Source organism: Drosophila teissieri, chromosome 3L, assembly GCF_016746235.2.
Source record: "Drosophila teissieri strain GT53w chromosome 3L, Prin_Dtei_1.1, whole genome shotgun sequence".
Lineage (NCBI taxonomy): Eukaryota > Metazoa > Arthropoda > Insecta > Diptera > Drosophilidae > Drosophila > Drosophila teissieri.
The window spans coordinates 8,442,757-8,469,759 of NC_053031.1; the positions used below are offsets into that span (position 1 = coordinate 8,442,757).

The 27,003-nt window shown below is 47.1% G+C and overlaps 10 protein-coding genes across 14 annotated transcripts; 6 read left to right on the plus strand and 4 right to left on the minus strand.

The window, feature by feature from the left end:
- Positions 1 to 602: 602 nt before the first annotated feature.
- LOC122615615 (gram-negative bacteria-binding protein 3) lies at positions 603 to 2,182 on the plus strand. The gene has a single exon (XM_043790624.1). The coding sequence runs from the start codon at positions 655 to 657 to the stop codon at positions 2,125 to 2,127; it is 1,473 nt and encodes a 490-aa protein (XP_043646559.1). The 5' UTR covers positions 603 to 654; the 3' UTR covers positions 2,128 to 2,182.
- A 237-nt stretch (positions 2,183 to 2,419) lies between these two features.
- LOC122617294 (54S ribosomal protein L12, mitochondrial) lies at positions 2,420 to 3,244 on the plus strand. 2 transcript variants are annotated; one of them, XM_043793093.1, is made up of 2 exons: positions 2,420 to 2,540; positions 2,593 to 3,244. In XM_043793093.1, exon 2 carries the CDS (start codon positions 2,604 to 2,606, stop codon positions 3,150 to 3,152), a length of 549 nt encoding a protein of 182 aa, XP_043649028.1. In that variant the 5' UTR covers positions 2,420 to 2,540; positions 2,593 to 2,603; the 3' UTR covers positions 3,153 to 3,244. The 2 variants fall into 2 exon arrangements, with proteins under 2 accessions (XP_043649028.1, XP_043649029.1); XM_043793094.1 differs by having other exon boundaries at positions 2,434 to 2,536.
- Positions 3,245 to 4,760: 1,516 nt separating this feature from the next.
- LOC122617179 lies at positions 4,761 to 6,978 on the plus strand. Its single transcript, XM_043792911.1, has 3 exons — positions 4,761 to 5,233; positions 5,848 to 6,006; positions 6,064 to 6,978. Exons 1-3 carry the CDS (start codon positions 5,020 to 5,022, stop codon positions 6,936 to 6,938), a joined length of 1,248 nt encoding a protein of 415 aa, XP_043648846.1. The 5' UTR covers positions 4,761 to 5,019; the 3' UTR covers positions 6,939 to 6,978.
- Positions 6,979 to 7,342: 364 nt separating this feature from the next.
- Positions 7,343 to 10,860, minus strand: LOC122616245 (valine--tRNA ligase). Its single transcript, XM_043791630.1, has 5 exons — positions 10,578 to 10,860; positions 8,756 to 10,509; positions 8,250 to 8,699; positions 7,561 to 8,190; positions 7,343 to 7,500 (listed from the first exon to the last, which is right to left on the minus strand). Exons 1-5 carry the CDS (start codon positions 10,669 to 10,671, stop codon positions 7,444 to 7,446), a joined length of 2,985 nt encoding a protein of 994 aa, XP_043647565.1. The 5' UTR covers positions 10,672 to 10,860; the 3' UTR covers positions 7,343 to 7,443.
- A 95-nt stretch (positions 10,861 to 10,955) lies between these two features.
- LOC122617238 (spermine oxidase) lies at positions 10,956 to 12,480 on the minus strand. Its single transcript, XM_043792998.1, has one exon. The coding sequence runs from the start codon at positions 12,436 to 12,438 to the stop codon at positions 11,008 to 11,010; it is 1,431 nt and encodes a 476-aa protein (XP_043648933.1). The 5' UTR covers positions 12,439 to 12,480; the 3' UTR covers positions 10,956 to 11,007.
- Positions 12,481 to 12,915: 435 nt separating this feature from the next.
- LOC122617052 (uncharacterized Golgi apparatus membrane protein-like protein CG5021) lies at positions 12,916 to 14,205 on the plus strand. 4 transcript variants are annotated; one of them, XM_043792711.1, is made up of 4 exons: positions 12,916 to 13,074; positions 13,220 to 13,302; positions 13,369 to 13,603; positions 13,653 to 14,205. In XM_043792711.1, exons 1-4 carry the CDS (start codon positions 13,060 to 13,062, stop codon positions 13,980 to 13,982), a joined length of 663 nt encoding a protein of 220 aa, XP_043648646.1. In that variant the 5' UTR covers positions 12,916 to 13,059; the 3' UTR covers positions 13,983 to 14,205. The 4 variants fall into 4 exon arrangements, with proteins under 4 accessions (XP_043648646.1, XP_043648648.1, XP_043648645.1 ...); XM_043792713.1 differs by having other exon boundaries at positions 13,668 to 14,205; XM_043792710.1 differs by having other exon boundaries at positions 12,926 to 13,083.
- Positions 14,206 to 14,625: 420 nt separating this feature from the next.
- On the plus strand, positions 14,626 to 17,890 carry LOC122616372 (myotubularin-related protein 9). Its single transcript, XM_043791807.1, has 7 exons — positions 14,626 to 15,154; positions 15,259 to 15,509; positions 15,580 to 15,970; positions 16,033 to 16,508; positions 16,568 to 16,980; positions 17,034 to 17,131; positions 17,188 to 17,890. The coding sequence occupies exons 1-7, from the start codon at positions 14,996 to 14,998 to the stop codon at positions 17,263 to 17,265; spliced, it is 1,866 nt and encodes a 621-aa protein (XP_043647742.1). The 5' UTR covers positions 14,626 to 14,995; the 3' UTR covers positions 17,266 to 17,890.
- A 299-nt stretch (positions 17,891 to 18,189) lies between these two features.
- Positions 18,190 to 20,929, minus strand: LOC122616036 (protein Pixie). The gene is made up of 5 exons (XM_043791280.1): positions 20,806 to 20,929; positions 20,281 to 20,494; positions 19,608 to 20,218; positions 18,836 to 19,552; positions 18,190 to 18,771 (listed from the first exon to the last, which is right to left on the minus strand). Exons 2-5 carry the CDS (start codon positions 20,491 to 20,493, stop codon positions 18,477 to 18,479), a joined length of 1,836 nt encoding a protein of 611 aa, XP_043647215.1. The 5' UTR covers position 20,494; positions 20,806 to 20,929; the 3' UTR covers positions 18,190 to 18,476.
- Positions 20,930 to 21,375: 446 nt separating this feature from the next.
- LOC122616032 (signal recognition particle subunit SRP68) lies at positions 21,376 to 23,739 on the plus strand. Its single transcript, XM_043791273.1, has 4 exons — positions 21,376 to 21,534; positions 21,643 to 21,992; positions 22,055 to 22,717; positions 22,784 to 23,739. The coding sequence occupies exons 1-4, from the start codon at positions 21,435 to 21,437 to the stop codon at positions 23,486 to 23,488; spliced, it is 1,818 nt and encodes a 605-aa protein (XP_043647208.1). The 5' UTR covers positions 21,376 to 21,434; the 3' UTR covers positions 23,489 to 23,739.
- Positions 23,740 to 23,747: 8 nt separating this feature from the next.
- On the minus strand, positions 23,748 to 26,167 carry LOC122616034. Its single transcript, XM_043791274.1, has 3 exons — positions 25,648 to 26,167; positions 24,671 to 24,960; positions 23,748 to 24,608 (listed from the first exon to the last, which is right to left on the minus strand). Exons 1-3 carry the CDS (start codon positions 25,934 to 25,936, stop codon positions 23,808 to 23,810), a joined length of 1,380 nt encoding a protein of 459 aa, XP_043647209.1. The 5' UTR covers positions 25,937 to 26,167; the 3' UTR covers positions 23,748 to 23,807.
- Positions 26,168 to 27,003: the final 836 nt, after the last annotated feature.

Sequence of the window (27,003 nt, forward strand, 5' to 3'; positions counted from 1 at the left end):
GGATACAAATATTATCAAAATGATTAACCATTACTGTTAACAAAGCAGTTTCTTCTTTTACTGATATGCTCTTAAATGCCCTACAGCGATATACCATACGCAAAACTATCGATGGACCACAAACAGCTGACTCGTCAGTGTTGCGCAAGCTTGCAGGTAATAAGCGGGCTATTTAAAATCTAGCTAAGAACATGGTATATTTCATTTTGATGGTATGTTTTAATGCCCTTCTTTATACTTACTTATACTCATAAAAGTTTCTTGGGGTAAGCCCCAAGTTCTTTTATAGGTGTGTACCTCTTCATTAGAGATTGGCAAACCCACTCAATAAAATATTACACAGAAAAAATAATGCTAATTAAGCATAAACAACTTTATTATAATTATTTTCAGTAAACAACCATATAAACTTTATTAGATCAATGGATTGCTTTATTAAGCTATAAAGGAAATATAGGTATGCCACATACTAGCATTGTTGCATCCAAGGTGTTGGACTTTAGAATACGCGATAGCACATCAAGACTAGAGGGTTACGATTTTTCGCAGTGCACTATTAACAAACAAAGCCTCGACCGGTTCTTGATAAGCTTCTCAGACTTCCCAGCCCGACTTGTCTGATTGCTCATCGCAGTTTCGCTTGTAATTCTCACAATGGCGGATGCATGGCGTCTTGTGGCCTGGAGCTGCTGCCTCCAACTGCTGTTCCTGCTCCTTGGCGCTCAGGGATACGAAGTAACCAAGGCTAAGATCGAGGTATTCTACCCGAAGGGATTCGAAGTCTCAATTCCCGACGAGGAGGGCATCACCCTGTTCGCCTTCCATGGCAAATTGAATGAAGAGATGGAGGGCCTGGAGGCTGGCACCTGGGCACGCGACATTGTCAAGGCGAAAAACGGCCGCTGGACCTTCCGGGATCGGACTACGGCACTGAAGCCCGGCGATACGCTGTACTACTGGACCTACGTTATCTACAACGGACTGGGTTATCGCGAAGACGACGGGTCGTTTGTGGTCAATAGCTACAGTGGAAATAATGCCTCACCACGCCCACCTGTGATACCCGTTTCCACAACACCCTGGACTCCACCTGCCGATCCTGATATCGATATAAGGTTCGGTTGTACTACTCCCAAGACCGAAGTCAATGGAGCACCCACTCGCTGTGCCGGACAGCTGGTGTTCGTGGATGAGTTCAACGCTGCCAAACTGGATCCCAATAAGTGGAAAGCGGAACGCAGGTTTTCCGCTCAACCCGATTACGAGTTTAATGTTTACGTGGACGATGCATCGGAAACCTTGTGCTTGGCCAATGGTCATGTGGTTCTCTCTACGAACACGATGAAGAAACAATTCAGGAAGGGATCAGGAGAAAGTTTGGATCTGGGTGAAAAGTGCACTGGACAGGCGCATACCCACGAGTGTGTAAGAAATGGCCGAACACTAAATGACGGACTGCCGCCAATGGTCACCGCTCAGTTCTCCTCCAAGGATTTCTCCTTCAAGTACGGCCGCGTGGAGGTGCGAGCCAAAATGCCGCGGGCCCAATGGGTAACCCCACAAATCTGGCTACAGCCCAAGCGTCCGATCTACGGAGTGGATGACTATCGATCAGGACAACTGCGAGTCGCTTATACCCGTCCGAATGGCGGCAATCTGGATTTGTATGGCGCCGCCGTGCTCTACGCAGATGAGCCCCTGCGATCGGTCAAGAATTGCCTGAAGCCAGGTACTGGTGATAGTTCCGAGGACTGGAGCGATAGTTTCCACAATTACACCCTTGAATGGACTCCCAGGGAACTTCGCTGGCTGGTGGACGGCAAGGAGTGGTGCGTCCAGGGAAGTGCCAAGGGAGCTTTCAGCGAGACGAAAGCCGGCGGAAAGAGTTTGCCGCAGGCCCAGAAACTCGAGGAGGGCTCTGGCCTGGCGCCCTTCGATCAGGAGTTCTACCTGACCTTTGGACTCAGTGTGGGCGGATTCAATGAGTTCCAGCACGAGGTCAAGCCCTGGAACGAGAGGGCCCCGCAGGCACAGAAGGCCTTTTGGAAGGAAATCAAGAAGGACAGGGACCACTGGCTGGACGAGGGCCACCTGAAGATCGACTACGTCAAGGTGTACTCATTGTAATTTCTGTAATTTAATTACGAACTTAAGAAATAAAGTTAAAAAATTTAAATTTAAATTTAAAGAATAGATTTTTTATTTTAGGACATTTTTAGAAGGAATAAACTAGGTGGGAGTACACGTTCAAACGAAATCCAAAAATGTGAGTGTCCTGTTTATTTTTAAAAATCAATTTCGATTATTCTTCAATATTATGAAAATATCTAACAAGCTAATAACTTTAAGTTAATAACTTTAAAATAAATAATTTGTTGTGCGGTATTTTGACGTTACTTTATGCACCATATGGTTGTAGGCAAGCATGGCAGTGCCATTCATCCAACTTATGTTTGCAGCCCTGGTTGTTTATCGATAAACTGCTCACATAACCTGCTGCTGCGACCCAAAGAATTTATTTTGTCACCCGAAAACCGCAAGTAAATGGATTTTAAGTGATAGTTCAACACATTGCTAACTTAAAACTTGTAGATACCAATAAGATGCACATCACACGCCTCGCCCTGCGTCAGATTTCGCGCCAAGTGCAGCTGCATCGCATGTACAGTGCAGCGGCTCCGGCCGCCGCAGTCTCTGGAGCCGAAAAACTGGTGCCTCCCACGCCGGAAGGAGCCGCCAAGCCACCAAATCCCAAATTGGACTCGATTGTCGACAACATCGCCGCCCTCAATCTGCTCGAGGTTTCCGAGCTGAGCACCCTGCTCAAACAGAAACTGAACCTGCCCGAGACCGCATTTGCCCCACAGTTCGCCGCTGGGCCGGCACGTGCTGCTCCCGCCGATGATGAGGAGGAAGCGGCGCCCAAGAAGGTGCAGACCTCCTTCAAGGTCAAGCTGGTCAAGTTCGACGAGAAGCAAAAGGTGGCGCTGATCAAGGAGGTGAAGAACCTACTGGAGGGCATGAATTTAGTCCAGGCCAAAAAGTTCGTCGAGAGCGCACCGACCATCGTCAAGGAGGACATCCCCAAGGAGGAAGCTGAGAAGCTCAAGGAGGCCCTGGCCAAGGCGGGTGCCATCATCGAGATCGAGTAGGAGCGGCAATGGTGCCTTCGTTTTCCCATTTTGCGTTTAGCTGCTAGTTACTGTTTTAATAAAATGCCAGGCAACATTTGCTGTAAACTTTACGTTTTGTTATATTGATTTATGATATGATTATATATTTTGCAAAGCAGGAAGTCACGCCTTAAGCCAAGAGAAGTAAAACATAGTTTATGAAATCCTTATTTCATATTTAAAGTATACATATTAATATTGTTCACTAAATCCTTTTATTACATTCTTCAGACTTTCTGTTCACTCTAAAATGCAATTACATAATTACGAACTACGATCTTTTAAAGAAAAACCTATTTTAAAAAAATTTCTTGTTTTTTTAAACCTTAAATATATATTTTTGATGTTTGAAAATGGAGTTCACAAAGCCCCTACTTATATAGACCGCTCGCAGTTGGCAACGCAGCAAATCAATCACCAATCACTTGCAACTTTCTAAGCTGCGCCCTGGAAAACAATCCAACCCAATCCAATCCACTTTTACCTTCCTTTTGGGATTAAACCTTAATTAGTGTCATAGTCGGCGATTAGTGGTGTCCTGCTAATTGGCGTCGTGCGTGTCGTGCTGCGTTCTAGTAAGTGCACCAAAGCAGATCAGTAATCAGCCCATGCTGACTCCAAAACACGCGCCAAACCCACAAACCCAGCTAGATGGTACCGTTACATCATCATGATCGGGTCTGTAAACGGATGGATCACAATGGAGCCGAGTTTTCGCTTTTATTTATAGCCACTAAAACTGGCTCGAGCGGAAAGAAGATGTATGTGGATCCAGTGCGGAGCTGGGTTTACATACCGCAGAGGAGAGCAAAGCAGAGCAGAGCAAACATACGGACACTTTCTTTTATCCCATCCGGGGAATCATGCGGCGCTGCACGCGTGCTCCGTCCGCCAAATTGGGTGTCAGTGGCAGTGCCAGGCATTTCTATCACTTTCCTCGGCCAGAAATCGGTTTGTTTTTGTCTAGAAGCGGTACGCGTGAATTCGGGTAACCAATAAAGCCAATACGAGTTAGAAGCCGAGCACTTGGCATGCGTGAGTGCTCCACATTCTCTCCCGGACCAGGTGAAATAGGCGCCACACGATCTCCGGACAGGGGCGGATCGGGGTGGTGATCGTATGGTGAAATTCGCCCATTGAGAACAGCAAATGGGTCACGAAGCATAGAGACTTCCATGTCCTTAAAAGTAACGTGATAAACACATATTTTTCATATTTTATTATAAGATTGGATAATTATATTCTTTATATATTTCTTTATAATTTGGTATTAGATTGTGTTGGACTATACTCAAATTTTGTAGATTAGAGAGGATTATATTATAGGATTATATGATTATATTATAATATATTAGATCAAAGATTGCATTAGTTTATATTGGATTTTATAAGATAGTATTGTATTGTAAGAAAATATATAATATTTGATTAGATATTAAGGAATTATATAAAATATTTTGATTACATTTGCTTTATAGGATCAGGTTTTTGATGTTTATAAACAACGAATTGAAAGATTTTTGAAAACAAATTACAATGGGAAACACAAGTGCAAATGCTTAAGTGCAGATAAGAAATGCCTCCACATTTTCTTTAGGAGATATGGAGCCGTCCCTGTACTCGGTGCATAGGCTGTCGGGTTCTCTCAATTAGCACCTGAGCAGCCCACTGGGCTGGCCCATCCGACTGTGCCCCCAAAACTGGGGTCTCCAGCGGCTCAGTATCCATTGTGTCACACGCGCGAGTGAACGTCTCTCTCGATCGGTAGCCAATCCGCCACAGCTCTAGCTCTAGCTCCAGCTCCCAGAGTGAAAACCGAAAGTGATCCGTACGACATCCGATCACTATGTCTGCCGGTGGCCGTTCCTCGCAGCTTTTGGTCCTCGTGGCCATTTTCTTCAGCAGCTACATAGTGGGCATCTACAGTGCGGCCCGTGCTAGCAGTTTGTCCTTAACTTCAGAGTTGATGGTTAATGAATCTCTGATCCTGGGGAATGATACCCTGCTATCGGATGACGGAAACTCCAGCTTGGCCCGCAGTGGATCACGACATCCTCGCTGTAAGTTTGAGCTCCCCACAGCGGGTTACTCTTGTCGAGATCTGACCGGATGAATGCCGGCAGTTTGTTTTTCCGTCGTGGTGGAAGTATGTGGGTCAGGCCTCAATTATCACCCACTGTGCATGTACCGCAGGTGGATTCTTCAGTCTTAGCTGTCCCCATGCCCTACAATCATCATTGCTTCCGCGGAAAACGTTTCCATTTGCGCATTGCATTTTAAAGTGTAAAGTGGAGCCTCGCTAAGTAATTTTTGCCTAGTTTGCAATTTGATTTCTAGTTGTTCATTTCTAGTTGATAAGAAAGTTATTTGCTTTATAAAGTTGTTAGATAATATAAGTATTTAAGCTCAAAGCTTAAGTGTTTTAGAAATCTTTGACAAAGAAAAGTTTAATCCAATTAGCTCTTAGATCACTTCTAAATTTTTTGTAACAACTTAACTACTTATTACTACTTTAAAATTATCTGTTTGGCTTTTACAAACAGTGATAAAGGGCTGACAGCAATTTCGTAGAATAATAAAGTTACCATCTCCCATCCCTTCGGTCATAATTCCCCCGGATTTTACAGAGCATTTTTAAGTGTTATTTCAATGACCATTTTTCTTTTGTTTCTAGGGTTTCCCTTCTATACAATCGGTCGCTTCTCCAACGACATTTGTATTGGCAACAACCTGCTCCTGGGCACCTGCGTCATCAACGGCGAGTGCACGGACAACAGCGGAGTGGCGGCGGGCAGCTGCTCCTCCATCACAGCGCAGGCCATTTGCTGCATTTGTAAGTACCTTCGAAAAGTTCCTCTATCAAGTACTCAATAACAAATTATCCCTGCAGATCAAAGGACATGTGGAGCAAGTACCACCTACAATAATACGTACTTCTACAACAGCAATTATCCGGCTCCATATGGCGGCGGCGGACGGTGCTCCATTGTGGTCACTCCACCGGATTCGACGATCTGCCAGCTGCGAGTGGACTTCCTTGCGCTATCGCTGGCTCCACCGTCGGGCGATGGATCCTGCGCCACGGATGCGTTGACCATCACTGGAGGAGCCTCGCAAGTGCCCAGCATTTGTGGCGAGAACGCCGGTCAGCATGTGTATGTGGACTTTAATGGCGTCAATCCGATCACCATCTCAGTGGCCACCTCCGGAAGTTATACATTCAATCGCAACTGGCAGTTCCAGATCAGGATGCTGGGATGCTCGTCGGCCACTTTGGCTCCGGCCGGTTGCCTGCAATACTACATGCCCAGCAGTGGCACCCTGGCCAGTTTTAACTACAATTCGGCAGCTGCGTCCGCCCTCAATTCCATTGGAGTGCAGGGCACCAGGCAGTTGGCGAACACCAACTATGGTATTTGCATACGCAAGGCAACGGGAATGTGCTCCATCACCTACAGCCAGGTTAGCTCCGATACGTACTCCTTTACGCTGACCAACGATGTGGGTGCAGTGGATCCCACTCTGCTGGCCACCTCATCTGTGCAGAGCCAGGAATGCACCACCGACTACATCATCATTCCGGCGCCAACGCAGGGCGGAGTTTCAATGCCCAGCGATCGCTTCTGTGGACTGGGTCTGGTATCCACGACCACATCGGCGAAGCCCTTCGTTGTATACACAGTCACCGATAGTAATGAGGATATGGACATCTCGAATCGTGGCTTCTACTTGTCGTATTCGCAGAACGCCTGTCCAATTCTGTAAATATGGTATAAAATAAAAGACTTGATAATCATAGCATAACCAAAAAAAAACCGGGCTACATATCTGGTAAAGAGAAATTGGGGATCCTTTCGAGGAATTTGAGCAAAGCATTTGGTAAATATAAACCTTAATTAACATTGGAAAGTGTAAAAACTATAACCATTTCCGATTTAAACCAATATTCGTTTGATTTCGTGAACTTGGCAATTAGCAAAAATGATCTAATGGGAATTTAAAACAAATTCAACAAAAATATATATTATTTTGCGGTTTATGTGACAAAAGAGTTAGCGGTTTAAAACGGAAATGTCGAAATTTTCCAAACAGAAGCTGATATTTGAATTAGACTACAGGCAATGGTTTAATATCTTAAGGCTTAATACCTTTACAAGGTACTTTGCGCATTTAATAATTATGGCAGTCTTTAATTCTAAACAAACAGATGACTTAGGAGGTTGTAAGACAACAAGAAAGGCATTATCTAAGCTTATTTCTATGCAGTGGATTAGGACGACACTGCCAGCCGAGTGAGACTGCTGATTTCCGCTTCCAACTCTTTGACCTGCAATAAAAAACCAGTAAAAATAATTTAGCTGGAGAACAAAAAATTATGGCACATTACCTTATTTTCAAAGTGCGTCTTAACATTCTTGTCGGCCATCAGCTGGAACGCTTCGTTATCCAGACGCATACGATACCGCTGCAGTTCGGTGACCAGCTTCTTAAGTTTTTTAGTATTGGCCAGCTGCATCTCGTCGCGCTTTTCCGCCGTCACGGCCAATCCATCGCTCACCCTCAAGCCAAAGGAACAGAGTGCCCCAGCCGTTGAGAAGAAGCTAAGTTGCTTTGAAATCTTTGAGCTCTCGTCAAGCAGTTCCAGCTCCACGTCCTCGCAGCGAGTGAGCACCTTGATCTGCGCTAGGTGGCGACGAAGCACTCCCTCCGAGTCCGTATTCTGGGCGAACAAACTGAGGTGCGGCTGGTGCCGCTTGCTGATTTCATTGCGACTCTTAATCTGTCGCACATTCTGGCAGATGCTCACTATTTCGTTGACCTCCTCGTCCAACTGCTCATCCTTGTAGTCGGACAGTTTTAGCTCTATATTAAGGGGCACATGCTGCAGCAGCTCGGAAGCCACAAAGGGAGTATATGGGGCCATGGCCTGCAGACCCCAGCTAAGGCACGCGGTCAGGGTGCCCACATGGATGAAGGCATCGGTAGTGCGGTTTGCTATCGCAGTTTTGGTGGTTTCCTGTCGATTTTAAAAGCTGTTGGGGTTGTACATTACCAATTAAATAACAACACACTCACCAAGTAAGTATCACAGAGATTTTGATAGAAAAAGGTCTTTAGAGCTGCTGTGGCCAAGTGAAAATTGTAGTTGCCGTAGCTCTGCGAGCAGACAGACAAGGTCTCTGCCAGGCGTCCGATGATCCAGCGATCCCAAATGCCCAGACTCACACCTTCAAGTGTCTCAAACTGATGCAGTGAGATGCCCAGCCCCTTGGCAGAGCCGAGGGTAAAGCGCATCGCCTGCCATATCTTGTTTAGGAACAGCTTGTTGGTGTAGCAGGCGTTCACATCGAAGCTAATGAAGTGGCTCTTGATGTTGTGGCTCATCAGGGTGAAGCGAAGCGCATCGGTACCGCACTCCTGGATCCCATTGGGGAACATTTTCGTCATTCCAGCCGTGGAGGTCTTTAACTCTGCAGGCTTAATGATGCCCGCCTCGCAAGATTGCTCTAAGCCAGCTTTCAGGCTCTGCAGATGTTAAGTAAATATTAAATATGATTCTTGCTGAGAATGGCTTCATTTACCTCTAAACTGGCGCCCTGGACCACTTGCTGTGGGGCCACGATGTTGCCGAGACTCTTTGACATCTTTCTGCCATGGGCATCGCACACAATGCCGTTCAGCAATATTCTCTGAAAGGGTGCTTCGCCCGTCAGCTTCAGACCCATCATCATCATGCGCGCCACCCAAAAGAAGATAATATCGTGGCCAGTCTGCATTATGTCCAAAGGATACCTTTCCTTGTAGCTTTCCTCCGGCCAACCGGCCGTGGAGAAGGGCAGCAGCGACGAAGAAAACCAAGTGTCCAGAACATCCGGGTCGCGTTTTAAAGTAAATTCCTCGCTACCCACAAGTTGTATGGCTTTCTGCCTGGCTGCCTTCTCGTTAACGGCAGCCACCCATTGACTTTTTCCCTGGGAGTCGGTCACCTCGTATGCGGGTACCTGATGGCCCCACCACAACTGCCGGGAAATGCACCAGTCGCGGCTGTCCTGCAGCCAGCGTTCCCACTCCGTTTCGAAGCTCGGAGGCAGGATTTGCAGACGTCCGCTATGGAGTTCAGATAAGGCATCCTTTGCCAAATCCTTGCACTTGAGGAACCATTGCGGCAAGATCATGTACTCAATAACGTCCTTGGAGCGCGAGCAGATGGGTAACTGCATGGTATGAGAGCGCACCTGGCGCAGCAAATCCATCTCCTCCAAGCGATTGACGATGAGCTCGCGCGCCTCAAAGCGCGGAATGCCCTTGAACTCAGAATACGCCTCCAGCACATGGCCCGTTTCGTTAAACACCTGGCGAGGTTGAAGCTTATGGCGATTAGCCAGCTCGAAGTCAAATTTGTCATGGGCAGGTGTAATCTTCACTGCACCGGTGCCAAACTCCTGGTCCACGGAGATATCGAAAACGAGTGGAATGGTGTCATCGCGGAAGGGATGCTTTAGGTTCACCTGATCAAGGTTTCGATACTTGACGTAGCGTGGATCGAGCGGATGTACTGCAACAGCTACATCTCCCAAAACGGTCTCTGGTCTAGTGGTAGACACCACAACCTCCTCAACTGAACCATCGGGCAGCGTTTCGCCATCGACAACACGATACGCAAAATCGTAGATCCTGCCAAAGAGCACATTGTGTTCGTAGCCGGGAACGGCCATCTCTACCGGCTCCTTGATGTCGACAACATCCACCTCGATATCAGATATTGCGGAACGCAGAGTGGTGGACCAGTTGACAAGCGAGTTGCGCCGTTGAATTAGACCTTCGTCAAAGAGTCGTTCGAAAGCTACGTTGACCGCATGCGCCTGCTGCTCGTCCATTGTGAAGTATTCTCGTTGCCAGTTCAGTTTGCAGCCAAGTTGTCGGAGATCCTGCACGATACCTGCACCCTTCTCCGCCTTCCAGCGCCACACTTCGTCCAGAAAGGCCGAGCGTCCCAGTTCCTGACGTGTTTTCGCCTGAGAAGCTGCAATCGTGCGTTCCACCACCACCTGGGTGGCAATGCCCGCGTGATCGGTGCCTGGCACCCAGTCCACCTGGTAACCGAGTTGTTCGCGCTGGCGGGCGATCACATCCTGCACGGTGGCCATCAGTGCGTGGCCCAAATGCAGATTCCCGGTTACATTTGGCGGCGGAAGGAGCATGCGATAGGTGCCCCGCTTGCAACTGCTGGCCGAAGCCTTGGGCAGATTGGCCTGGCGCTCCTCCCGCTCCCAGTACGCGTTTTCCACTGGCCGTGGCTGGTATCCTGCTGCCAATGGAAGCTCCTTAGCCGCATCTGAAAGGGTAAGAAGTTGAGTCCCTCAGCCGGTACTGGGTTTTTGAATGAAACTGGAGGTAACGCACCTTTTAGGGTACTGTAGTATACGGCGTACACCCTTGGCTGGCACAGGTACTTGTGTCTGAGTAGTTTACTGCTGCAATTCCTAATTATTTGCATTTTTTAATGCTGTGTTATGTTATGTCAAAAAAAGTTGTTGTAATCTTGGCGGTGATGGTAGAAAAACAGCTGTGGAATAATCGATAAGCGGATTTCGGGCGCCAATTTCAAATGAGGTAACGGTAGAGCTTTCCTCCTCAATTTTTTTAAAACTTTTTATTATTTATTTGGTTTGTCAGAAAAGAAAGGTAACTAAAATAACTCAGAGGCTACGTATATGAAAATCATGATACAAGCTAGTTTCATTTTTTTTTATATAAAACATGGAATAATTTTATTAAGAAACCACGAATTTGACGAACCCAAAGTACATAGCAAACAAATACATGATAATTTTCAGGCCTTGACGCTGCATGAGGTGTAATGTCCAATCAGGCGGTCTGCTTCCCGATAGCCAGCCTCAACAGCTCCGTGAACGGTGGAAAAGTAATTCCTGCTGGACGCCTCTCCGGCAAAAAGCAGGCCCAAGTGACCATCTTCTCCCAGCACAGGCGACTCCAGATCCCAGGGGCCCGTATTCCTTTCATCGGCCTTGGTGGGACGATGACTCCAACTGCCACGAAAGTTCGGATTCGAAAACCATTTGCTGCGGACGAAACGTTCCGGCGGCGGAATTTCAAAAGTGAGAAACTTTTGAAAGAGCCATTGCAAGCCCTCCAGCACTTTCTCATCGGACAGGTTCTCCATGTGGCGTCCATGCGGGCCATTCACCCAGGCCATCAACATTCGGGGCTGACAAGTGATCATGTGGACACCAGTTATGCCCTCCACCCAGGAATGTTCCGTCTTTCGCAGCTCTTTCAGATCCTGTTCCAGCCAAAGGCAGAAGAAACCCACCCAACCATCGGGAAGAGGTTGCTTTCCGTACTCCAAATACAGTTTGTTCACAGTGCCGAGGGTAAGGCCTCGAATGGCATTCACCTTGGCTGCCGGCAGCGGTGGGATGAACAGCTTCTCGTGCTGCTCCTGCAGGACTCCCAGGGAAACGGTGCAGATGACGTGATCCGCCTCAAAGTAATCCCCATCCTCACAGCGCAGAATTACCTTACGGGGGCACGCCAACTCGATCTTGGTCACCTTCTTGGCTAGTTGAATGCGTCCTTCCAGTAAACCCAGCTCCTCTGGCGAATCCTCGCTGACATTCATGAGCAGGCGCAGGAAGCGCCGATACCCCTTCGTTCCCCAGTGGAGCAGCTTGTCGCCATCACATTCGTAGTACTCGATGTGCTCCCTCACGGAGACCTCGAATAGACTGTCCGCTCCAATAATAGAGCTTTCATGCTTCGCAAAGGTATTCAAGGACTCACTAGCCACCGCCTTATCCAGTTGGGGCAGCTCGCTCTCGATCTTGCGCCAGTAGGCCTGCGTCAGGTGGGTGCCAAAGGAACCGACAACCGGATGTGGACCACTCGGCATACTATTCATGGCAATGTCGTGAATTTTGGTGGCCAATTCATGCGGGATCACCTCCTTGTTGGATCTCACCCTCTTGATGGGACTGTAGTAGTCGCCAGTTTCGTGCAGGATACCCATATCCTTGACCATGTCGTACACACAATTTTGCTTCTTTCCATGACACCACTGGGCTCCCAAATCGATGACGTTGTCACCAAAATATACGGTGTTAATCCGCCCGCCGATGCGATCCTCCGCCTCCAGGATCTGGACATTATGGAAATTGTTTTGCAGGAGTCGTGTAGCGGCCGCAATCCCCGAAACTCCTGCCCCGATAATTACTATCCTAGAGGAGGCACGGCATTTTTCCATCCTGAAACGTTGGCTGTGAAGTTCGACCGAAAGAGCAGACGATCAACGAGCTACTGATGAAGTTTTCAAATAGTGGGCTAACTTGGCAACTGTTGGATGCGGCATTTCAATGGCTTCCTCTGCGGTTGAAGCACAACTTTTTGCACACTTTACTGGTTTTGAGCCACAAATATGTAACATTGAGAATCCGGGTCACACAACATAAAAATGGTCTAAGGTAAAATTGTTTCTGCTTTTATTGGCTAATATGCTCCGTCAAAACTAATGTTTCATAAATAATCCAAGTGGCATTTATTATGACATGGGTATATAAATAACAAATATAACCACATTCTGTAATATTCTCTAATATTTTTGCCTGTTAAAATAAGCATGATAGTAAAGATTTCAAATACGATAGGTTTAAACTCGATAGCTTTTGGTGCTGCCAACCCAATCGAAGTGAAATAACCATGTCAGCCCTGGAAGCTATCGACTTAGTGCGATAACGATAGAAGGCTACGCAGGCAGAAACAACAAAAACGTCCCAGGCAAAGAAAATGTATTAAAACCCTTGAAAAAGCTAGAAAATCCATGAAAATTGCACTCAACTAGGAATTAAACGTCACGCCCAACACAAGCATGGCCTCCGCTACGGTAAGAAATGTATGTATGCCGCACTAACACCTAACAACCAGCTTTATTGAGGTGCCATTCTGACAATACGATCCGAGGTTTTCCACGAAAAACTCATATTTTCAATCGAGGCAAGCCGATCTAATCCCACATACGTGTTACACAGGTGCCGCTGCTCGACGATGACACGATACCCTTTGGCGAGGAGGACGACATGCGGGATCCCAGTCGCGCGGGCCAGAAATACACGTAGGCAGAACCATGGTGTTTGTTCATCAATTCCATTAACCCCCAGCCAACGTGTGTACTCCACAGGCACCCGTACGTCACCTTCTTCCACCTGTTCTTCAGGGGCGCCGCCATTGTGATCTATATGTTTTGTGGCTGGTTCAGCGACTCCTTCATCACCAGCTTCGTTTTTGTGGTGCTCTTCCTGTCTGCCGACTTCTGGACGGTGAAGAACATCTCGGGAAGATTGCTGGTCGGTCTCCGCTGGTGGAACTATGTCGACGACGATGGCGTATCGCACTGGGTGTTTGAGTCAAAGAACGTGAGTCACGAGATAAGCTAACTAGGTTGCCCTTGATAATGAAACGCAGTCTGAATCCTATCAGAGCCGGGTCAACAAGAACGAGCAGCGCATCTTCTGGCTGGGACTCATACTCTGTCCCGTCTTCTGGGGCCTCTTCTTCCTGTTTGCCCTATTCGGCCTGAAGTTCAAATGGCTACTGCTGGTGATGATCGCCATTGCGCTGAATGCCGCCAACCTGTATGGCTACGTCAAGTGTAACTATGGCGCCAGCAAGGATCTGAACTCCGCCGCCACAGACTTTGTGAAAACGCAGCTCTTCAAGAATGCCGTGGACATCATGACAAGGCCCAGTGGCGCCCCGCCGCCAACCAATGTGCGTCCGACGGGAGTCGTTTAAGTTGGAGAAGACTCCATTTACTAAGTCACCTTGCCACCGTCTGCTGCAGAGCATTCCAAAGAGTATTTGACGCTTCTTCTGGCCCGGACCACGACCTTGGATCGGCATCGCTGTCTGTGTACCATATGTAAAACTTAATTTAGCCATACTTCGATCTATCATAATCATTTCTTACTTTTACTTGGATTAAAGGACCGCATGTGCGTGTGACATGCAACCAGTATGCAACATAGTTTTATTTTTGGTTGCTTAATAACGTATTTAAGAATTTGTAGATCTTTAAAAGATTTCAAGTCTCAGAATTGGTTATTTCTTTTGATGCAGTGGATACAAAAGACAAGTACCCAAAAATTTGTTTAATTAATTTTGTAAACCATGAGGAACATTCTGTTAATTGATCGAAGTTTCTCATTTTATTTATTTGTATTTAATAAATGTTTGGGCAATATATTTTAAGAGGATACGTAAAGAAATTTAAAAGTTGATCCTTACTATACGACTATATACGTACATATGTAAATAAATGTATATAAAACTGCAAATTAGGTAGTTCTTTCGAAAATGGCAATAACGGTGCTTAGCCGAAACGCAGTGTGGTAGTGCCTAGCCCAGCTGAGCTTTAGGGCTCAGCAAGCGACGGGCACACTGGCGCAAAGCACAAAACAGAACAGTCGGACTGAAACGGAATCGAAAAGAAAGAAAGAAATGCAATCTGTGCCGTAAGCGGGGGCGTGGATCAAAAGTTTTGACAGCCCGGAGCAAGTTTCATTGTTAGCTGCAGACCAGCGGTGCCGAAAATACGCCCAATCCCCGCCGGAGCCGGTGAAGTACGCACTGCTGTGGGTTCAAAAAGGGGGACTCGAAAGGCGGGATAACCGTGGCGAAGAAGGGCGGAGGTGGAAGGCGGCGTCGACAGAGGCAATCAAGTGGCAACAGGAGATAGCCGGGGCAAAATGCAAAAAGTTAATTAGTCGGGGCCAAATCAAATCGGACACCCCGCCGTGGGCGACGCCATGGAATTCGCCGACCTCATAAAGACCCCCAAGCTGGACGGAGTCCTGTTGCACGACCCATCGAATGCGGGGGCGTCGGGTGCAACAGTTGGCACACTGTGCATCACCGGGCACCATTTGCTGCTCAGCGCCCGCCAGGAAACCAGCCAGGAGCTATGGGTAAGTGGGTTGAGACCGGCTCCCCTAATCCGATGTGCTTCGGCTTCAATGGAGCGCTAATAATTGAATTGGAAATTCATCATGCTCACCCCCCTCGTTTTCAGTTGCTGCACAAGAACATCGACTGTGTGGAGAAGAAGCCTAGTTTGTCGCAGAACATCGTGGTCGGTGGGCTTATCACCCTGAAGTGCAAGGACCTGCGCATCATTTCGTTGGAGATTAAGTGCGGCAAGGAGTTCTTCAACGTGGCGGCATCGCTGGAGGCTCTCAGTGCCATTCAGAACACCGAACTGCTGTATCCATTTTTCTACCGGCCCATGTACTCGATCCTAGAGGACGGCTACACGATGTTTAGGTGGGTACTTGCCTTCTCCATAACTGGCAAATTGGCTACAATTCAATTAACCTCCCCATCCAAACGACAGGCCCGAGCTGGAGTTCGCCAAACTCATAAGCGGGGTGGGTATGGGCGGTGGGTCCTCGCCGAATGTGGCCAACATAACAATTTGCATGCCATCAACTTCGACATCAACGTTGACTGTGGGCGCCGGCATTCCCCACCCTCTGCAAAATGGCTTTGCGATAGACGCCCTTGCGGGTGGTGGCGTTGGTGGTGTAGGAGGTGGAGCGCTTCAAGGTCCCCAGGCCTCCTGTGAGTGGCGCATCACCAACGTCAACAGAGACTTCAGCGTTTGTGCCACATATGGCGCCACGCTAATTGTACCTAAAGCAATTACGGACGAGCAGATAGTGCTCTCAGCTGCGTTCCGGGATGGCGGTCGCTTTCCCGTGCTCAGTTACAGGCATGAAAATGGCGTAAGTCATTGCAACTACACCAGCGTATTGTATTAAATTAATTAAATGAATCATATTTGCAGGCTACGCTGATGCGCAGCTCCCAACCGCAGTCCATTCAGGGCATCAAGCGCTGTCGAGCTGACGAGGCAATTCTAAATCTGGTGCTGGGTCGCAGTCGAAAGGGGTTCATCGTGGACACTTGGGGAAAGGGCAAGTCGAATACGGAAACTGACCTGCACTACTCGCAGTGGAAGAAGGTAAATCGTTCGATTGGAAACGTCAGTTCGCCCGCCTCCATCTTGGACAGTTTTGCTCGACTGATTGAGGCTTGCAACGATTTGGGGTGCAGTACGGATAAATGGCTATCGCGACTGGAAAGCAGCGGCTGGCTTAATCTCGTGCTGAACTCACTTAACGCCTCTTGTGTGGTGGCGCAATGCCTGGATCAGGAGGGAAGTCCAGTGTTGGTGCACGGTGCTAAGGGTTTGGATTCTACGCTTATTGTCACCTCACTGGTGCAGATAATTCTTAATCCCGACTGCCGGACTGTAAGGGGGTAAGACATCATCTTCTAATTGCCATGATAACATTATTTATGTTGTATTTTCTTTGTAGCCTACAGGCGTTGATAGAGCGCGAGTGGATCCAGGCGGGACATCCGTTCGCCTCCCGTCATCGCTTCTCATGCTATACACCAAATCAGACACGCAATAAGACATCTGGTGCCACCTTCGTCCTCTTTCTGGATTGCATTTATCAGCTTTACACACAGTTTCCCTGCAGCTTTGAATTCAGCACTCAACTGCTGATCCTTCTATTCGAGCACAGCCACTTTTCACAGTACGGAACTTTCCTTTGCGATTCAGAGCGAGAGCGCAATGAGCTGAACGTGCACACCAGGACGACGAGCCTGTGGTCTTATTTGAACCGACCTGATGTCCTTCAGACACTCTTGAATCCGCTGTACGAGCCCAATGCCAATGTGATATGGCCATCGGTGGCGCCCATAAGCTTGGAGCTGTGGAGTGGTATGTTTAAAAGTTTAACAAATTAAATAGTGTTTAATAAAAATGCATTTTAGATCTCTATTTGCGGTGGGTGATAGATCAACGTAGCTCAGCCACAGTCATGTCGCAAATCCAGGAACTTGTCACACGCGAGAAGGAACTTAGAACTCAGGTAAGTCCAGTTTAGTACCGATAACGAAATGCAAACTTATGTCATTTACCTTTCAGGCCCTGAAACTGCGAAAACAAGCCTTGGAGCTCGGACAGGAAGTGTCAACCCTCATGAAAAGTGGAAACGATACATAGTCGGCTACCTCAGATGTTCTCTATCTTTTAATCTCCTGCATGATATACACTTATTTTTGATACGTTCTGTTGCAAGATTTCGACAATTATTTAAGCACATAGCGAAACTAATGTTAAGTCACTAAAAGTTCCATTTACAAGAAATTATGCTGAAGGAAAACGAAAATAAACAAGGTAACTAAATTATTGGAAAACCATAGGATCTGCTTTTGGATCAACTCAACACTCAATTTTAGACATACGTGTGTCCATTTTTTCTAACTATACTTCTATTGAATAAGTTATGCAACGTAATTAATATATAACAAACAATTTCAAAAGGAACTGCTGTAACTTGAAAACTCTCCTTGTAAAACGCTCTCTACTCTCAGACTCCGATTAGGATTCGAAACTGCACAATGCAACTATCAAATATTTGGGTCAATTTTTGACGCATTTACTTTTATGGAATTTTTAGCGCATAAGTCTCCAAAATTACCTATTTATAGTACTTACTTGTGTCAGTTATTTAGTGGCCAAAAGCCACGGATCAAATTAAGTATTATAAACTCAAAAGATTTGCCTTTTTCGAAAAATTTTTATGTAAATTTGATTAAATCGCATAAATTTAAAGCTTCAAAAGCGTTTACATTAAAAATATGCTGTGCATGCGTTGGTATATCCAAAAACAAATATTGTAAATTATATACTTATAAATGTTTGTAGTTGTTATCCATTGTGTGTTTATTTCGAATTGTGATCGAATTGGAATAACAAAAATTTGTATGTAATTTATATTCATATTTACATTTGTATTGTGCGTATTTTGAGTAATTATCGCTTAAGTGCAATAAATACGTGTTAATTTGCAGATATCAACCGTTTTTAATTTCAGATTAACTACAAATCTTAGTCAGCACCACATGAGAAAAAAGAACTCCCAAATTCAGTTTTGTACAAAGAAAATTTGTTTATTTTTGCTAGACTCATTTAAAACAACATTCTGTTGTTTCGGTTCACTATTTATTTCGCTGTAAAAACGTATATAAAACTCACTTTAATCAAGTACAATTAATCCCCAATTTTCGATTGTACGCAATCCTCGACAACAATAACAAAATAATTTGAAAGCAAATGTGTTTTTCAACCAAAGAATGCAAAATGAACGAAGGAAAGCTGAGGAGAACATAGGGAAAAGAGGGAGTCCAATCGAAGTTGTCCGTGATCCTGTCTTAGTTACAAGCTTCGTCCTCCAAGAAGAAGAATTGGCCCGAGCGTTTCTGTTCTGTGTCCTTGACCGAGTTGTTCTTGTTGATGCGGGGCCTGAAGTTGTTGGGATCGCGACGGAAGGTAATACCAAGCAGTTCGAGGAAGCGATTCATGCCATTCAGCAGCGACTGCGGCGAGAAGGCTGTCGTCTTCACTGAAGGCTGACCCTCAATCACGATGACACGGTCGGCGAGGTAGGTGGCCATGATGAAATCGTGCTCCACCACAAATCCAGTTTTCTTCGCGTGCAGAATATAGCTAAAACGGGAAACCAATTTTTGTCAATTTTTGTGGGAGGACTTAAAGTCTAGATAAAACATACCGTTTGATAACCTTGGCGGCCACCAGACGCTGCTCTGAGTCCAAGTAGGCGGAGGGTTCGTCGATGAGGTAGACATCCGCTGGCTTTCCAAGACACAGAACCAGGGCCACACGCTGCAACTCACCACCGGAGAGGTTCTGCACCTCCTGGTCCATGATTTCCTCAATTTTCATGGGCTTCATAACGTCGGCAATAAACTGAGGATGCACGTAGGCGTCACGAATCTTATCGTGCAATAAATGGCGCACATGGTTCTGGAATTTCGGGGAAATTTTCTGCGGCTTGTACGAGATATTGAGCATAGGCAGTTCCACCTCGCCATCGGGTTGGAGGTTACCGGCTAGCATACGAATGAACGTCGTCTTTCCTGTACCGTTCTCGCCCAGAAGCACCAGGATCTCGGAGTCGCTAAAGTGACCCTTTTCCACCGTCAGTTCGAACTTGCCCAGGGTCTTGACCATTGAGGGATACACGTAGTGGTTCATGCGCTTAATCTCCTCCTCCGTAGCGGACTCAGATACTTTGAAAGTAAGTGACTCTGTGCGGAATCGCATGTTTTCGGTGGGCACAAAGCCGTCGAGGAAAATATTGATGCCTTCACGCACAGAGAAAGGCATAGTAACCACACCGTAGCAACCGGGGACTCCATAAAGGCAGCATATAAAGTCAGACAAGTAATCCAGCACAGACAGATCGTGCTCCACCACGATAATAAACCTGCATAGAACCATGACATGAATTTAAGCAATTAAAAAAAAACTCTTAAACTTACTTAGTGGGATGCAGGAGTGATCGAATGGTCAAGGCAGCGTTCAGACGCTGCTTAACATCCAAATACGAGGACGGCTCATCGAACATGAAGATGTCTGCATTCTGTATGCACACCATGGCGATGGCAAAACGCTGCAATTCTCCACCAGAAAGCTGAGAGATCTCACGATCGCGGATGTGCGATAGATCCAACATTTCACAGATCTTGGTCTGCAGATCCCTCTCGTCCTTCTTATCCAGAAGATCGCCCACAGCGCCTCGTACCGCCTTGGGAATCTGATCCACATACTGCGGCTTGACCAGCGCCTTCAGGTTGTCCTCCAAGATCTTAGTGAAGTAGTTCTGCAGCTCGGAGCCGCGGAAGTAGCTAAGGATCTCCGTCCAGTCGGGCGGATTGGCGTACTTCCCCAGATTCGGTTTTTGCTTGCCCGCGAGGATCTTCAAAGCGGTCGACTTGCCAATACCGTTCTGTCCCACAAGACCGAGCACCTCACCGGGACGCGGAATAGGCAGACGATGCAGCTTGAAGGAGTTCTTGCTGTATCGATGCGTTGTGTGCTTCTCCAGATTGCTGGGCAAGTTGATGATTGTGATGGCTTCAAAGGGGCATTTCTGGGGAATTAAGAGCACGAGTTAATCCGTCTATTACAGCAGTTGCAGCTAAACACTCTCACCTTCACGCAGATACCGCAACCGATGCAAAGCTCCTCGGACAACGAGGCTATCTTGGACGTGGGCGTCACCTCGATGCACAGCTTGCCCATGCGCACCACCGGGCAGGTCTTCTTGCACTCCTGCCGACACCGCTTGGGTTTGCACTTGTCATCGCTGACGATGGCAATACGCGTCTGCTTGTCCACCTCCTCGTTCTCCTTTCTGCGCGACATGCTGTTGATAGTTTTCAAATGAACAAAATTAATCAGTATTGGCTTCGCTCTACTCTAATCAGCCACCTATATGGTAATCACTCCACTGTCAACGTTGCAAATCACCATCCCCGACCGTCAAAACAAATCTGGTGCACCGATTCATGACAGAAGAGCGGGGGTGAGGTGCCTGCGTTTGCCTGCGAGTGAAAGTATAACCTCAAAGCGTGGCCAAAACAATGGGTTTGCAGCGAAAATTTCTATTGTCCCTCATGCGTCACGCGTTGGTCTTCAACTTCACGTTGACAGTGTACTGAAATATTTGCACTTTACCTGCAAACTAGGCCGAAATTGTTGTAAAACAGACAGAAGGCACGCTCTTGCGTGTCAGCCAACAAGTTTCAAAAGGGGGGAGCTTTGATGAATTTCTCAACACTACTACGAATAGAGATGGGCAATCGAAACTATCGATATTAAAAGTGAATTTGTTTATAATGACTTATTGTTTTATTATTAAGATTTAATATTTATTAATATATTATTTAATATTTGAATATGTCCACGATCCAAAATCTAAAAATACGTTTTAATAATACGCTCTACCATTCATACATGCATATATTTTATTAAAGGTGTATGAAAAATTTAAAAACATGAGGACGAAAATATTTAACATTTTAGGACATTTTTATAAATCTTGTTTATATAATAATTTTTCTGGAATTTTTTTGGAATATGGATTTATATAGTTTATTGACAAACAAGCTTAATATAAAAATGCTAACCCTAAAAAGAGGAACATGCAATTTCCTGACTGAATATATATCTGAAAGATATATAGAAATATATATCGCACGTGAACCGTTCACAATAATATCGATAATTTAGTGTTTTTCACAATCCCAATGGGCCTGCGATCACTAATTTTTACACGTCGTTGATTTGTGTGGACTGCTAAGAAAATGGTCGTCCAAGAGGATAATCCGAATACTGGGGACGTTCTGGAGAAGACGGAGAGTGCTCCGGTGGCAGCAGAGCCGCCCAAGATCTTTACGGTGGAGAGTAAGTGGCCCAGTCGGCTCCACCCCACTGCCAGGTGGACCAGACGCGCAGCTCCCTTTAACCTAAAAGTGTGTATGCTAATGCCCTGAACTTTCACTCTCGCTGCAGTTCTGCACCAGATTAAGGATGCCCAGCAGCAGCACGGTCTGCGCCACGGCGATTTCCAGAGGTACCGCGGATACTGCACCCGCCGCATCCGTCGATTGAGGAAGGCTCTGAAGTATCCCCAGGGCGACAAGCGGCACTTCAAGAGACGCGATGTGACCATTGGCCAGTTGACCGGAAAGAAGGCGGACGAGCGTTTTATCCACATCCCATTGATAAGCGCCGAGCGGGCCTGGGCGTATGCCATGCAGCTCAAGCAGGAGTCCAATACGGAGCCGCGAAAGCGTTTCCATCTGGTCAACAAGCTGCGCAGGGCCTGCTTTTATGCCCTGCAACTCCAGGAGTTGTGTAATGTAAGCTGTAACCCACTTTAATAATTAATATATATTGATCATAATTCATGATTTTTTTGTAGACGGAAGCTTTCGATGCGCGCACTAAACTAGAGTGCGAGGCCTATGTTGCCTGGATGCACGGAACCCTGCACTTCGAGTTGCAGCTGTGGAAAACTGCTGGCGAGCATCTAAAGCGCGCTCAGGTGGTGTACGAAAACCTGGGCAAGGCACTGCCCGATGATGAACAGGAGCTTTACCGCGCAAAGGTTAATGAATTTACTCCCAATCTGCGCTACTGCGCCTACAACATCAGCGGTGGTGCCAGTGGCGGCAAGATCGATGAGATCCTGGAGCTGCGCGCTCAGGGAGTGCTAGAGAATCTTGATGTACTGGTCAGTCAGACGAAGACGGAGAGCAGCGAGGGCCTGCAGACGATCGACTGGCGCGGTCGCAAGGTCACCGTGCGTCCGGAGAAGGTGCGTTTGTTCCTGCTCAGTGCCCAGGAGTTGGACAAGTCGCTGGCCAAGACCACCAAGCAGGATGCGAAGATAGAATTGATTGAACGCATTTTGATGGACTGCAAGGATGCCATCCAAGCCGTTCGCGACGAAATCAAGCAGGACCCCAAGCTGCGTTCGTTAACCACAGGACAGACCGTATCCGGCGTGCAATATTTACTGGCATATTTGAGCTATATTCGCCACAGCCGTACGCTACAGCGTAATCTTTGCCTTGTGGAGCAGGTAGGCTCGTAAAAATAGTGTTACTTTTACGCGTGTTAAACTTACGCATCCATTTTTACTTATCAGGCTAAGCTCAACTTCGACGATCCCAACCAGCAGTCCCAGCAAAATGTGGGCGACGGCAAACGCGTCCGACCCCAGGATTTGGCCCGTCTGTACGAGATCATCCTGCAGAACGTTACCGAAATGCAGCAGATTTCCGGTTTGGAGGACGACGCCAAGTACCAGAGCGAGGTGGAACACCTAGCCATCACCTTCAAGGCCTTCCGCTGCTACTACATTGCGCTCACACTCATTGACATGAAGAAATGGAAAGAGGCCGTGGCGCTGTACGAACGCGCATCTAACTACGCCACCGAGGCGCTGAAAGGCAAGACCAGTCCGGAGTTTCAGTTGGAGGAGGAACTCAAAAAGGTTGTGTCCGCCATTGACGGTTGCAAGTTCTCTGCACATGCATACAGTGTGCTGGAGGAAGACAACAGCGAGGAGGCCGGAACCACCACCAAATCGCAGAAGACCACAAAACCTTTGTATGAGCGTTTGTCGCTTTACAAGGAGGATCAGTCCCTGCACACCAAGACACCCAATGTGTTTAAGCTCACCCCTGATATGGAGCCCATACCCTGCAAACCGCTTTTCTTTGACCTGGCCATGAACTACTTGGAGCTTCCCTCGCTGGAGGACAAACTGGAATCGCCCGGCAAGAAAGGACCCTCCATTACCGGCTTTGTCAAGGGATTCCTTGGATGGGGCGGCGGCGGAAACAAGTGAAATGGATACTAGCCACAGCGACGCACTCTTCTGGAATTCCACGCATCCATGTTGCACTTATAAAGCCTTCAGATCCATGTCCACGCTGCGGTATGTCCGTTGTCTTTTATAAGTTATTTGTTTTGGCTTTTACCCCCGCCAGATTTGTTTTTTCTACGAAACTTTTGTAAGTTACAAATTGAACAACTATTCGGTAATAAAGGAACCTTTAAGAGAGAGCTATAGTTTCTCGAGGGCAAATCTAGCATCTATTTCTTGCGAACACTAAAGTTAATAAGTTAAATCTATCACTAAATTACTATGAATACTCTTACAACGTTTACTTTTGCATGTGAAGATAGCCGAGTTCGTAGAATTCCATCACCAACTCCCGTATGCGCATATGGTACTCGGAAGTCAGCATCTGCGTGCACTTAATCTCCTTGCCCGTGAGATTCTGCTCACTCATCACGTCCAGATTGGGTATGTTATTCGGATCAAAGGTTACAGCTGGTAGGATCCACATGCCGATGGCCAGTCCATAGTGCACCTGACGCACATAATCCGAACTGAGACGCTGCAATGAGAATGCTTCGCATAGCTCTTCTACCCTTTCCGCAGCGGTTGTATTCCCCAGCTGGTGCCGTAGCTCTTCACTCAGTGCCTCCGAGTAGGCGGCCAGCAGGGTGTCCGTGTGCACATCCCTCAGTGGCCTTCTCGTGCTGGTGTAAATGAAGTGGAGAATGTCAAAAACAGGTGACGACTTGCGCATGGCCTGCAGGTCGAAGAAGATCACCTCCTCTGGCTCAGAACGGAACATAATGTTGTTTACCCAAAGGTCACCATGGCAGATCACACTGTTTGGAGCCGCCGCAGTGGCATTAATCTCGTGCTTTAGTTTTTCAAACAGATTGGAACGTAGTTCCTTGAGCAAGCGAATGGGCTTGGTCAAGCAGTCGTCTGCATTGGCGCCGTCTAGACTTTCCAGGGCCTGCTGCACGGAGGTGTCTAGAATGGTGGCGTAAAAGTCCGTCGCCTCATCGCAGTAGACAATCTCTTGCAGATGTCCAGCATGAAAGGTGAATGAAGATGACTCCAGTTCTTGGGCGGCTAGCGAGGCAGCATGGAATTGTGCAAGTTTCTGCAAATAGTTGACACTAAATAACTATGGCTTGCTGACTATGTGTACATTCTTTTACTCACCTTCATCACTAGTAGACAGTCGCTCAGTTCCAAGCCCGCCAGACGATCCTTCATGCGAAAACCCAGCGCTTTTAGGTCCTGAAGCACAATGATGGGCTCGCCGCCTTCCGGACCCCTCCGATCCTGACTCTCCGCTATGTGGCACACGGGAAACAGCTGGTGGCGACTGTGGGCTGCCAACAGGGGCGCCAAATGCCGGTAGGCGTTGATCTCGTTGCTGAAGGCCTCCTCGCACCGGTAGAGCTGCCGGCGCGAAAGGCTCGCAATCTGCCGCTTGACAATGACCGTGACTAACCATAAAAAAGTTAAATTTTCAATTGAAAAGCTAAATAATTCAGCGTTCTTTCTACAAGGATTCATGTATTAAATCATCAAAGAGATGTGTTATCTGAAAAATGTTGTCCGCAAAAAGGGGGGGAGTGCGGAGGAAATGCCGAGCAAAACAAACTGTGAGAGCGGCTGAGGCGAACAGCTGACTTTTGTTTACGTCGCCAGCTAAAATTGTTATTTATGAATGAATTGCGCTGGCCTTGCGTGCGTGAGAGCGAAGTGGCGACTCTTGCTCGCTCTTTCTCTCTCTACCGCGAGCGCGCGATTGTGTGAGTGTGCGTGCTGACCTTTAGCAAATCTATATTACTTATACGCCTGGGTGTATGGGTGCAATGCATTTAGAATGCGCGTAACAAGGTCAACCCACTCGACGCCGCCGCTCAGCGGGCAAACATTTGAGCTAATATCGCTGCAATTAAGGTTTGAACTGGATTATACTCTGTGCAGGGTACAAAATAAATATTACTTAATGAACTACAAGTACACATAATATTTCAACAACGTCTCAGCGTCGACTAAATAACAATGTGAAACAACATTTTCCAAACTATGCGAGCAAGCAAAGAGTACTACCTCTAATTCAAACTCGATTGCAGGGTATTGAAAAAAGAAAATCAATGGCGCCTAGTGTTTATAAACTATTTTACCGATTTCACTGCCAGCCAGCTCCGGATCCTGATCCTTGCCTGCCCCTGGAGCCTGGGTGATGGTAACACGCTTCACCACGGACATGTAGTTGTCGCCGCTGCTGCTGCCCGCGGAGCACGCGATGTGGGCAATGCTAAAGGACACCAGTTTGCTCTGGCTGAACAGTTGGCGCAGGTGCTCCGCGTTCTCCTCGTATTGATTGGTGCCATCATAGCCACCGGCCAAATTCACGGTCATTGCCAAGCCGCCATGCGAAGGACCTGCAGTTGGGGCCGCTGCCAAAGCCATGCTATCCACTTCACTTGGCTGAGCGATGAGGAATGGTTTGTGTTGGAGGGCTGCTGCCAAATCGTTTGCTAGAAGTTGGTTTCTGCCGCTGCAGCATTTTCTTTCTAGCACTGACACAAATTCAAATTGAGTGCAGGTCAGTTTTTTCCGTAATTATTATACAATTTCCGCTGGCCAAAAAGTTGATTATAGCACACCTATGCGAAACGTGTGCGAAATGTGCCGCAAACCAACCGCCCGCCAAACTGCCAAACGTCGACTGCCAGTCCAAGTGCAATGGAAACCCACTAGAGAGCCCCAAATAGCAGTGAGAATCGCAGCGAGAACCCGCGGAGAAGGAGAATCAACAATGCGCTCAATTCTCTCGGCCCGTCGTTCAGTTCTAAATTTGAAATTGCATTTTGAAAGCCGGTAGGAGGTGGCAGGCTGACTCTCGTTCAGGGTCACCGCAATGCACTTTCACTCGACTCGGACTCGGATTTGGATTCGAATTCGGGTGCGTATACTTAATGCGCCGCCCCGCCAAAGCGGATGTTGCTCATACGCCGCGTCGGCCGAGCAGTCGAGAGTCGTTTGCATTGGCCCACCAATTCGTGCACTTGAAATTGCATTGGCCGTCCTTGGCAGGCACTGCGTGTGGGTCGAGGCAATGCGCATAAAAATTAAGCGAAAAGCACATACATATGTATGTAATAAAAGGGGTTCGTTTTTTGGAAGCATCCACAGTACTGCCACTGTAACTAGAAAACATCAGTGGCCGAAATTAAGCTGGTCCTTAAGTCATTGCCTAAAAATAACATCTAACATTTATAAAAGACTTCAAATAGTTGGTTCATGATTAAAAGCTTTAACTTTATTCTATTTTGTAAAATGTTGACTTGGGAATAAGACCTTTTTGAAACCAAGATTATGAGATGTGAACAGCAAATCCCACGATATATATGAATTCATAATTTCTACAAATAACCATCTTACGTACAATCACAGAGTTCCGCTGAAATTTCGGTCGCAGACAAAGCCTAATAAAGTTCAAAGACCAAGCTCATTAACTTTGGCCGCAGTCAACA

Excerpts from the sequence above, each read along its gene's own strand:
- LOC122615615 (XM_043790624.1), top strand. The coding sequence starts at position 655 with ATGGCGGATGCATGGCGTCTTGTGGCCTGGAGCTGCTGCCTCCAACTG.
- LOC122617294 (XM_043793093.1), top strand. The coding sequence starts at position 2,604 with ATGCACATCACACGCCTCGCCCTGCGTCAGATTTCGCGCCAAGTGCAG.
- LOC122617179 (XM_043792911.1), top strand. The coding sequence starts at position 5,020 with ATGTCTGCCGGTGGCCGTTCCTCGCAGCTTTTGGTCCTCGTGGCCATT. Across the intron at positions 5,234-5,847 it reads TGGATCACGACATCCTCGCT|GGTTTCCCTTCTATACAATC; the intron begins GTAAGTTTGAGC and ends TTTTGTTTCTAG. Across the intron at positions 6,007-6,063 it reads GCAGGCCATTTGCTGCATTT|ATCAAAGGACATGTGGAGCA; the intron begins GTAAGTACCTTC and ends TTATCCCTGCAG.
- LOC122616245 (XM_043791630.1), bottom strand. The coding sequence starts at position 10,671 with ATGCAAATAATTAGGAATTGCAGCAGTAAACTACTCAGACACAAGTAC. Across the intron at positions 8,191-8,249 it reads ATCTCTGTGATACTTACTTG|GAAACCACCAAAACTGCGAT; the intron begins GTGAGTGTGTTG and ends TAAAATCGACAG. Across the intron at positions 7,501-7,560 it reads AGACGCACTTTGAAAATAAG|GTCAAAGAGTTGGAAGCGGA; the intron begins GTAATGTGCCAT and ends TTTTTATTGCAG.
- LOC122617238 (XM_043792998.1), bottom strand. The coding sequence starts at position 12,438 with ATGGAAAAATGCCGTGCCTCCTCTAGGATAGTAATTATCGGGGCAGGA.
- LOC122617052 (XM_043792710.1), top strand. The coding sequence starts at position 13,060 with ATGGCCTCCGCTACGGTAAGAAAT. Across the intron at positions 13,084-13,219 it reads CCTCCGCTACGGTAAGAAAT|GTGCCGCTGCTCGACGATGA; the intron begins GTATGTATGCCG and ends CGTGTTACACAG. Across the intron at positions 13,303-13,368 it reads CGCGCGGGCCAGAAATACAC|GCACCCGTACGTCACCTTCT; the intron begins GTAGGCAGAACC and ends TGTACTCCACAG.
- LOC122616372 (XM_043791807.1), top strand. The coding sequence starts at position 14,996 with ATGGAATTCGCCGACCTCATAAAGACCCCCAAGCTGGACGGAGTCCTG. Across the intron at positions 15,510-15,579 it reads GACGGCTACACGATGTTTAG|GCCCGAGCTGGAGTTCGCCA; the intron begins GTGGGTACTTGC and ends TCCAAACGACAG. Across the intron at positions 15,971-16,032 it reads GTTACAGGCATGAAAATGGC|GCTACGCTGATGCGCAGCTC; the intron begins GTAAGTCATTGC and ends TCATATTTGCAG.
- LOC122616036 (XM_043791280.1), bottom strand. The coding sequence starts at position 20,493 with ATGTCGCGCAGAAAGGAGAACGAGGAGGTGGACAAGCAGACGCGTATT. Across the intron at positions 20,219-20,280 it reads GTTGCGGTATCTGCGTGAAG|AAATGCCCCTTTGAAGCCAT; the intron begins GTGAGAGTGTTT and ends TTAATTCCCCAG. Across the intron at positions 19,553-19,607 it reads TCACTCCTGCATCCCACTAA|GTTTATTATCGTGGTGGAGC; the intron begins GTAAGTTTAAGA and ends GGTTCTATGCAG.
- LOC122616032 (XM_043791273.1), top strand. The coding sequence starts at position 21,435 with ATGGTCGTCCAAGAGGATAATCCGAATACTGGGGACGTTCTGGAGAAG. Across the intron at positions 21,993-22,054 it reads AACTCCAGGAGTTGTGTAAT|ACGGAAGCTTTCGATGCGCG; the intron begins GTAAGCTGTAAC and ends ATTTTTTTGTAG. Across the intron at positions 22,718-22,783 it reads ATCTTTGCCTTGTGGAGCAG|GCTAAGCTCAACTTCGACGA; the intron begins GTAGGCTCGTAA and ends TTTACTTATCAG.
- LOC122616034 (XM_043791274.1), bottom strand. The coding sequence starts at position 25,936 with ATGGCTTTGGCAGCGGCCCCAACTGCAGGTCCTTCGCATGGCGGCTTG. Across the intron at positions 24,961-25,647 it reads GCTGGCTGGCAGTGAAATCG|TCACGGTCATTGTCAAGCGG; the intron begins GTAAAATAGTTT and ends TTTTATGGTTAG. Across the intron at positions 24,609-24,670 it reads ACTGTCTACTAGTGATGAAG|AAACTTGCACAATTCCATGC; the intron begins GTGAGTAAAAGA and ends AACTATTTGCAG.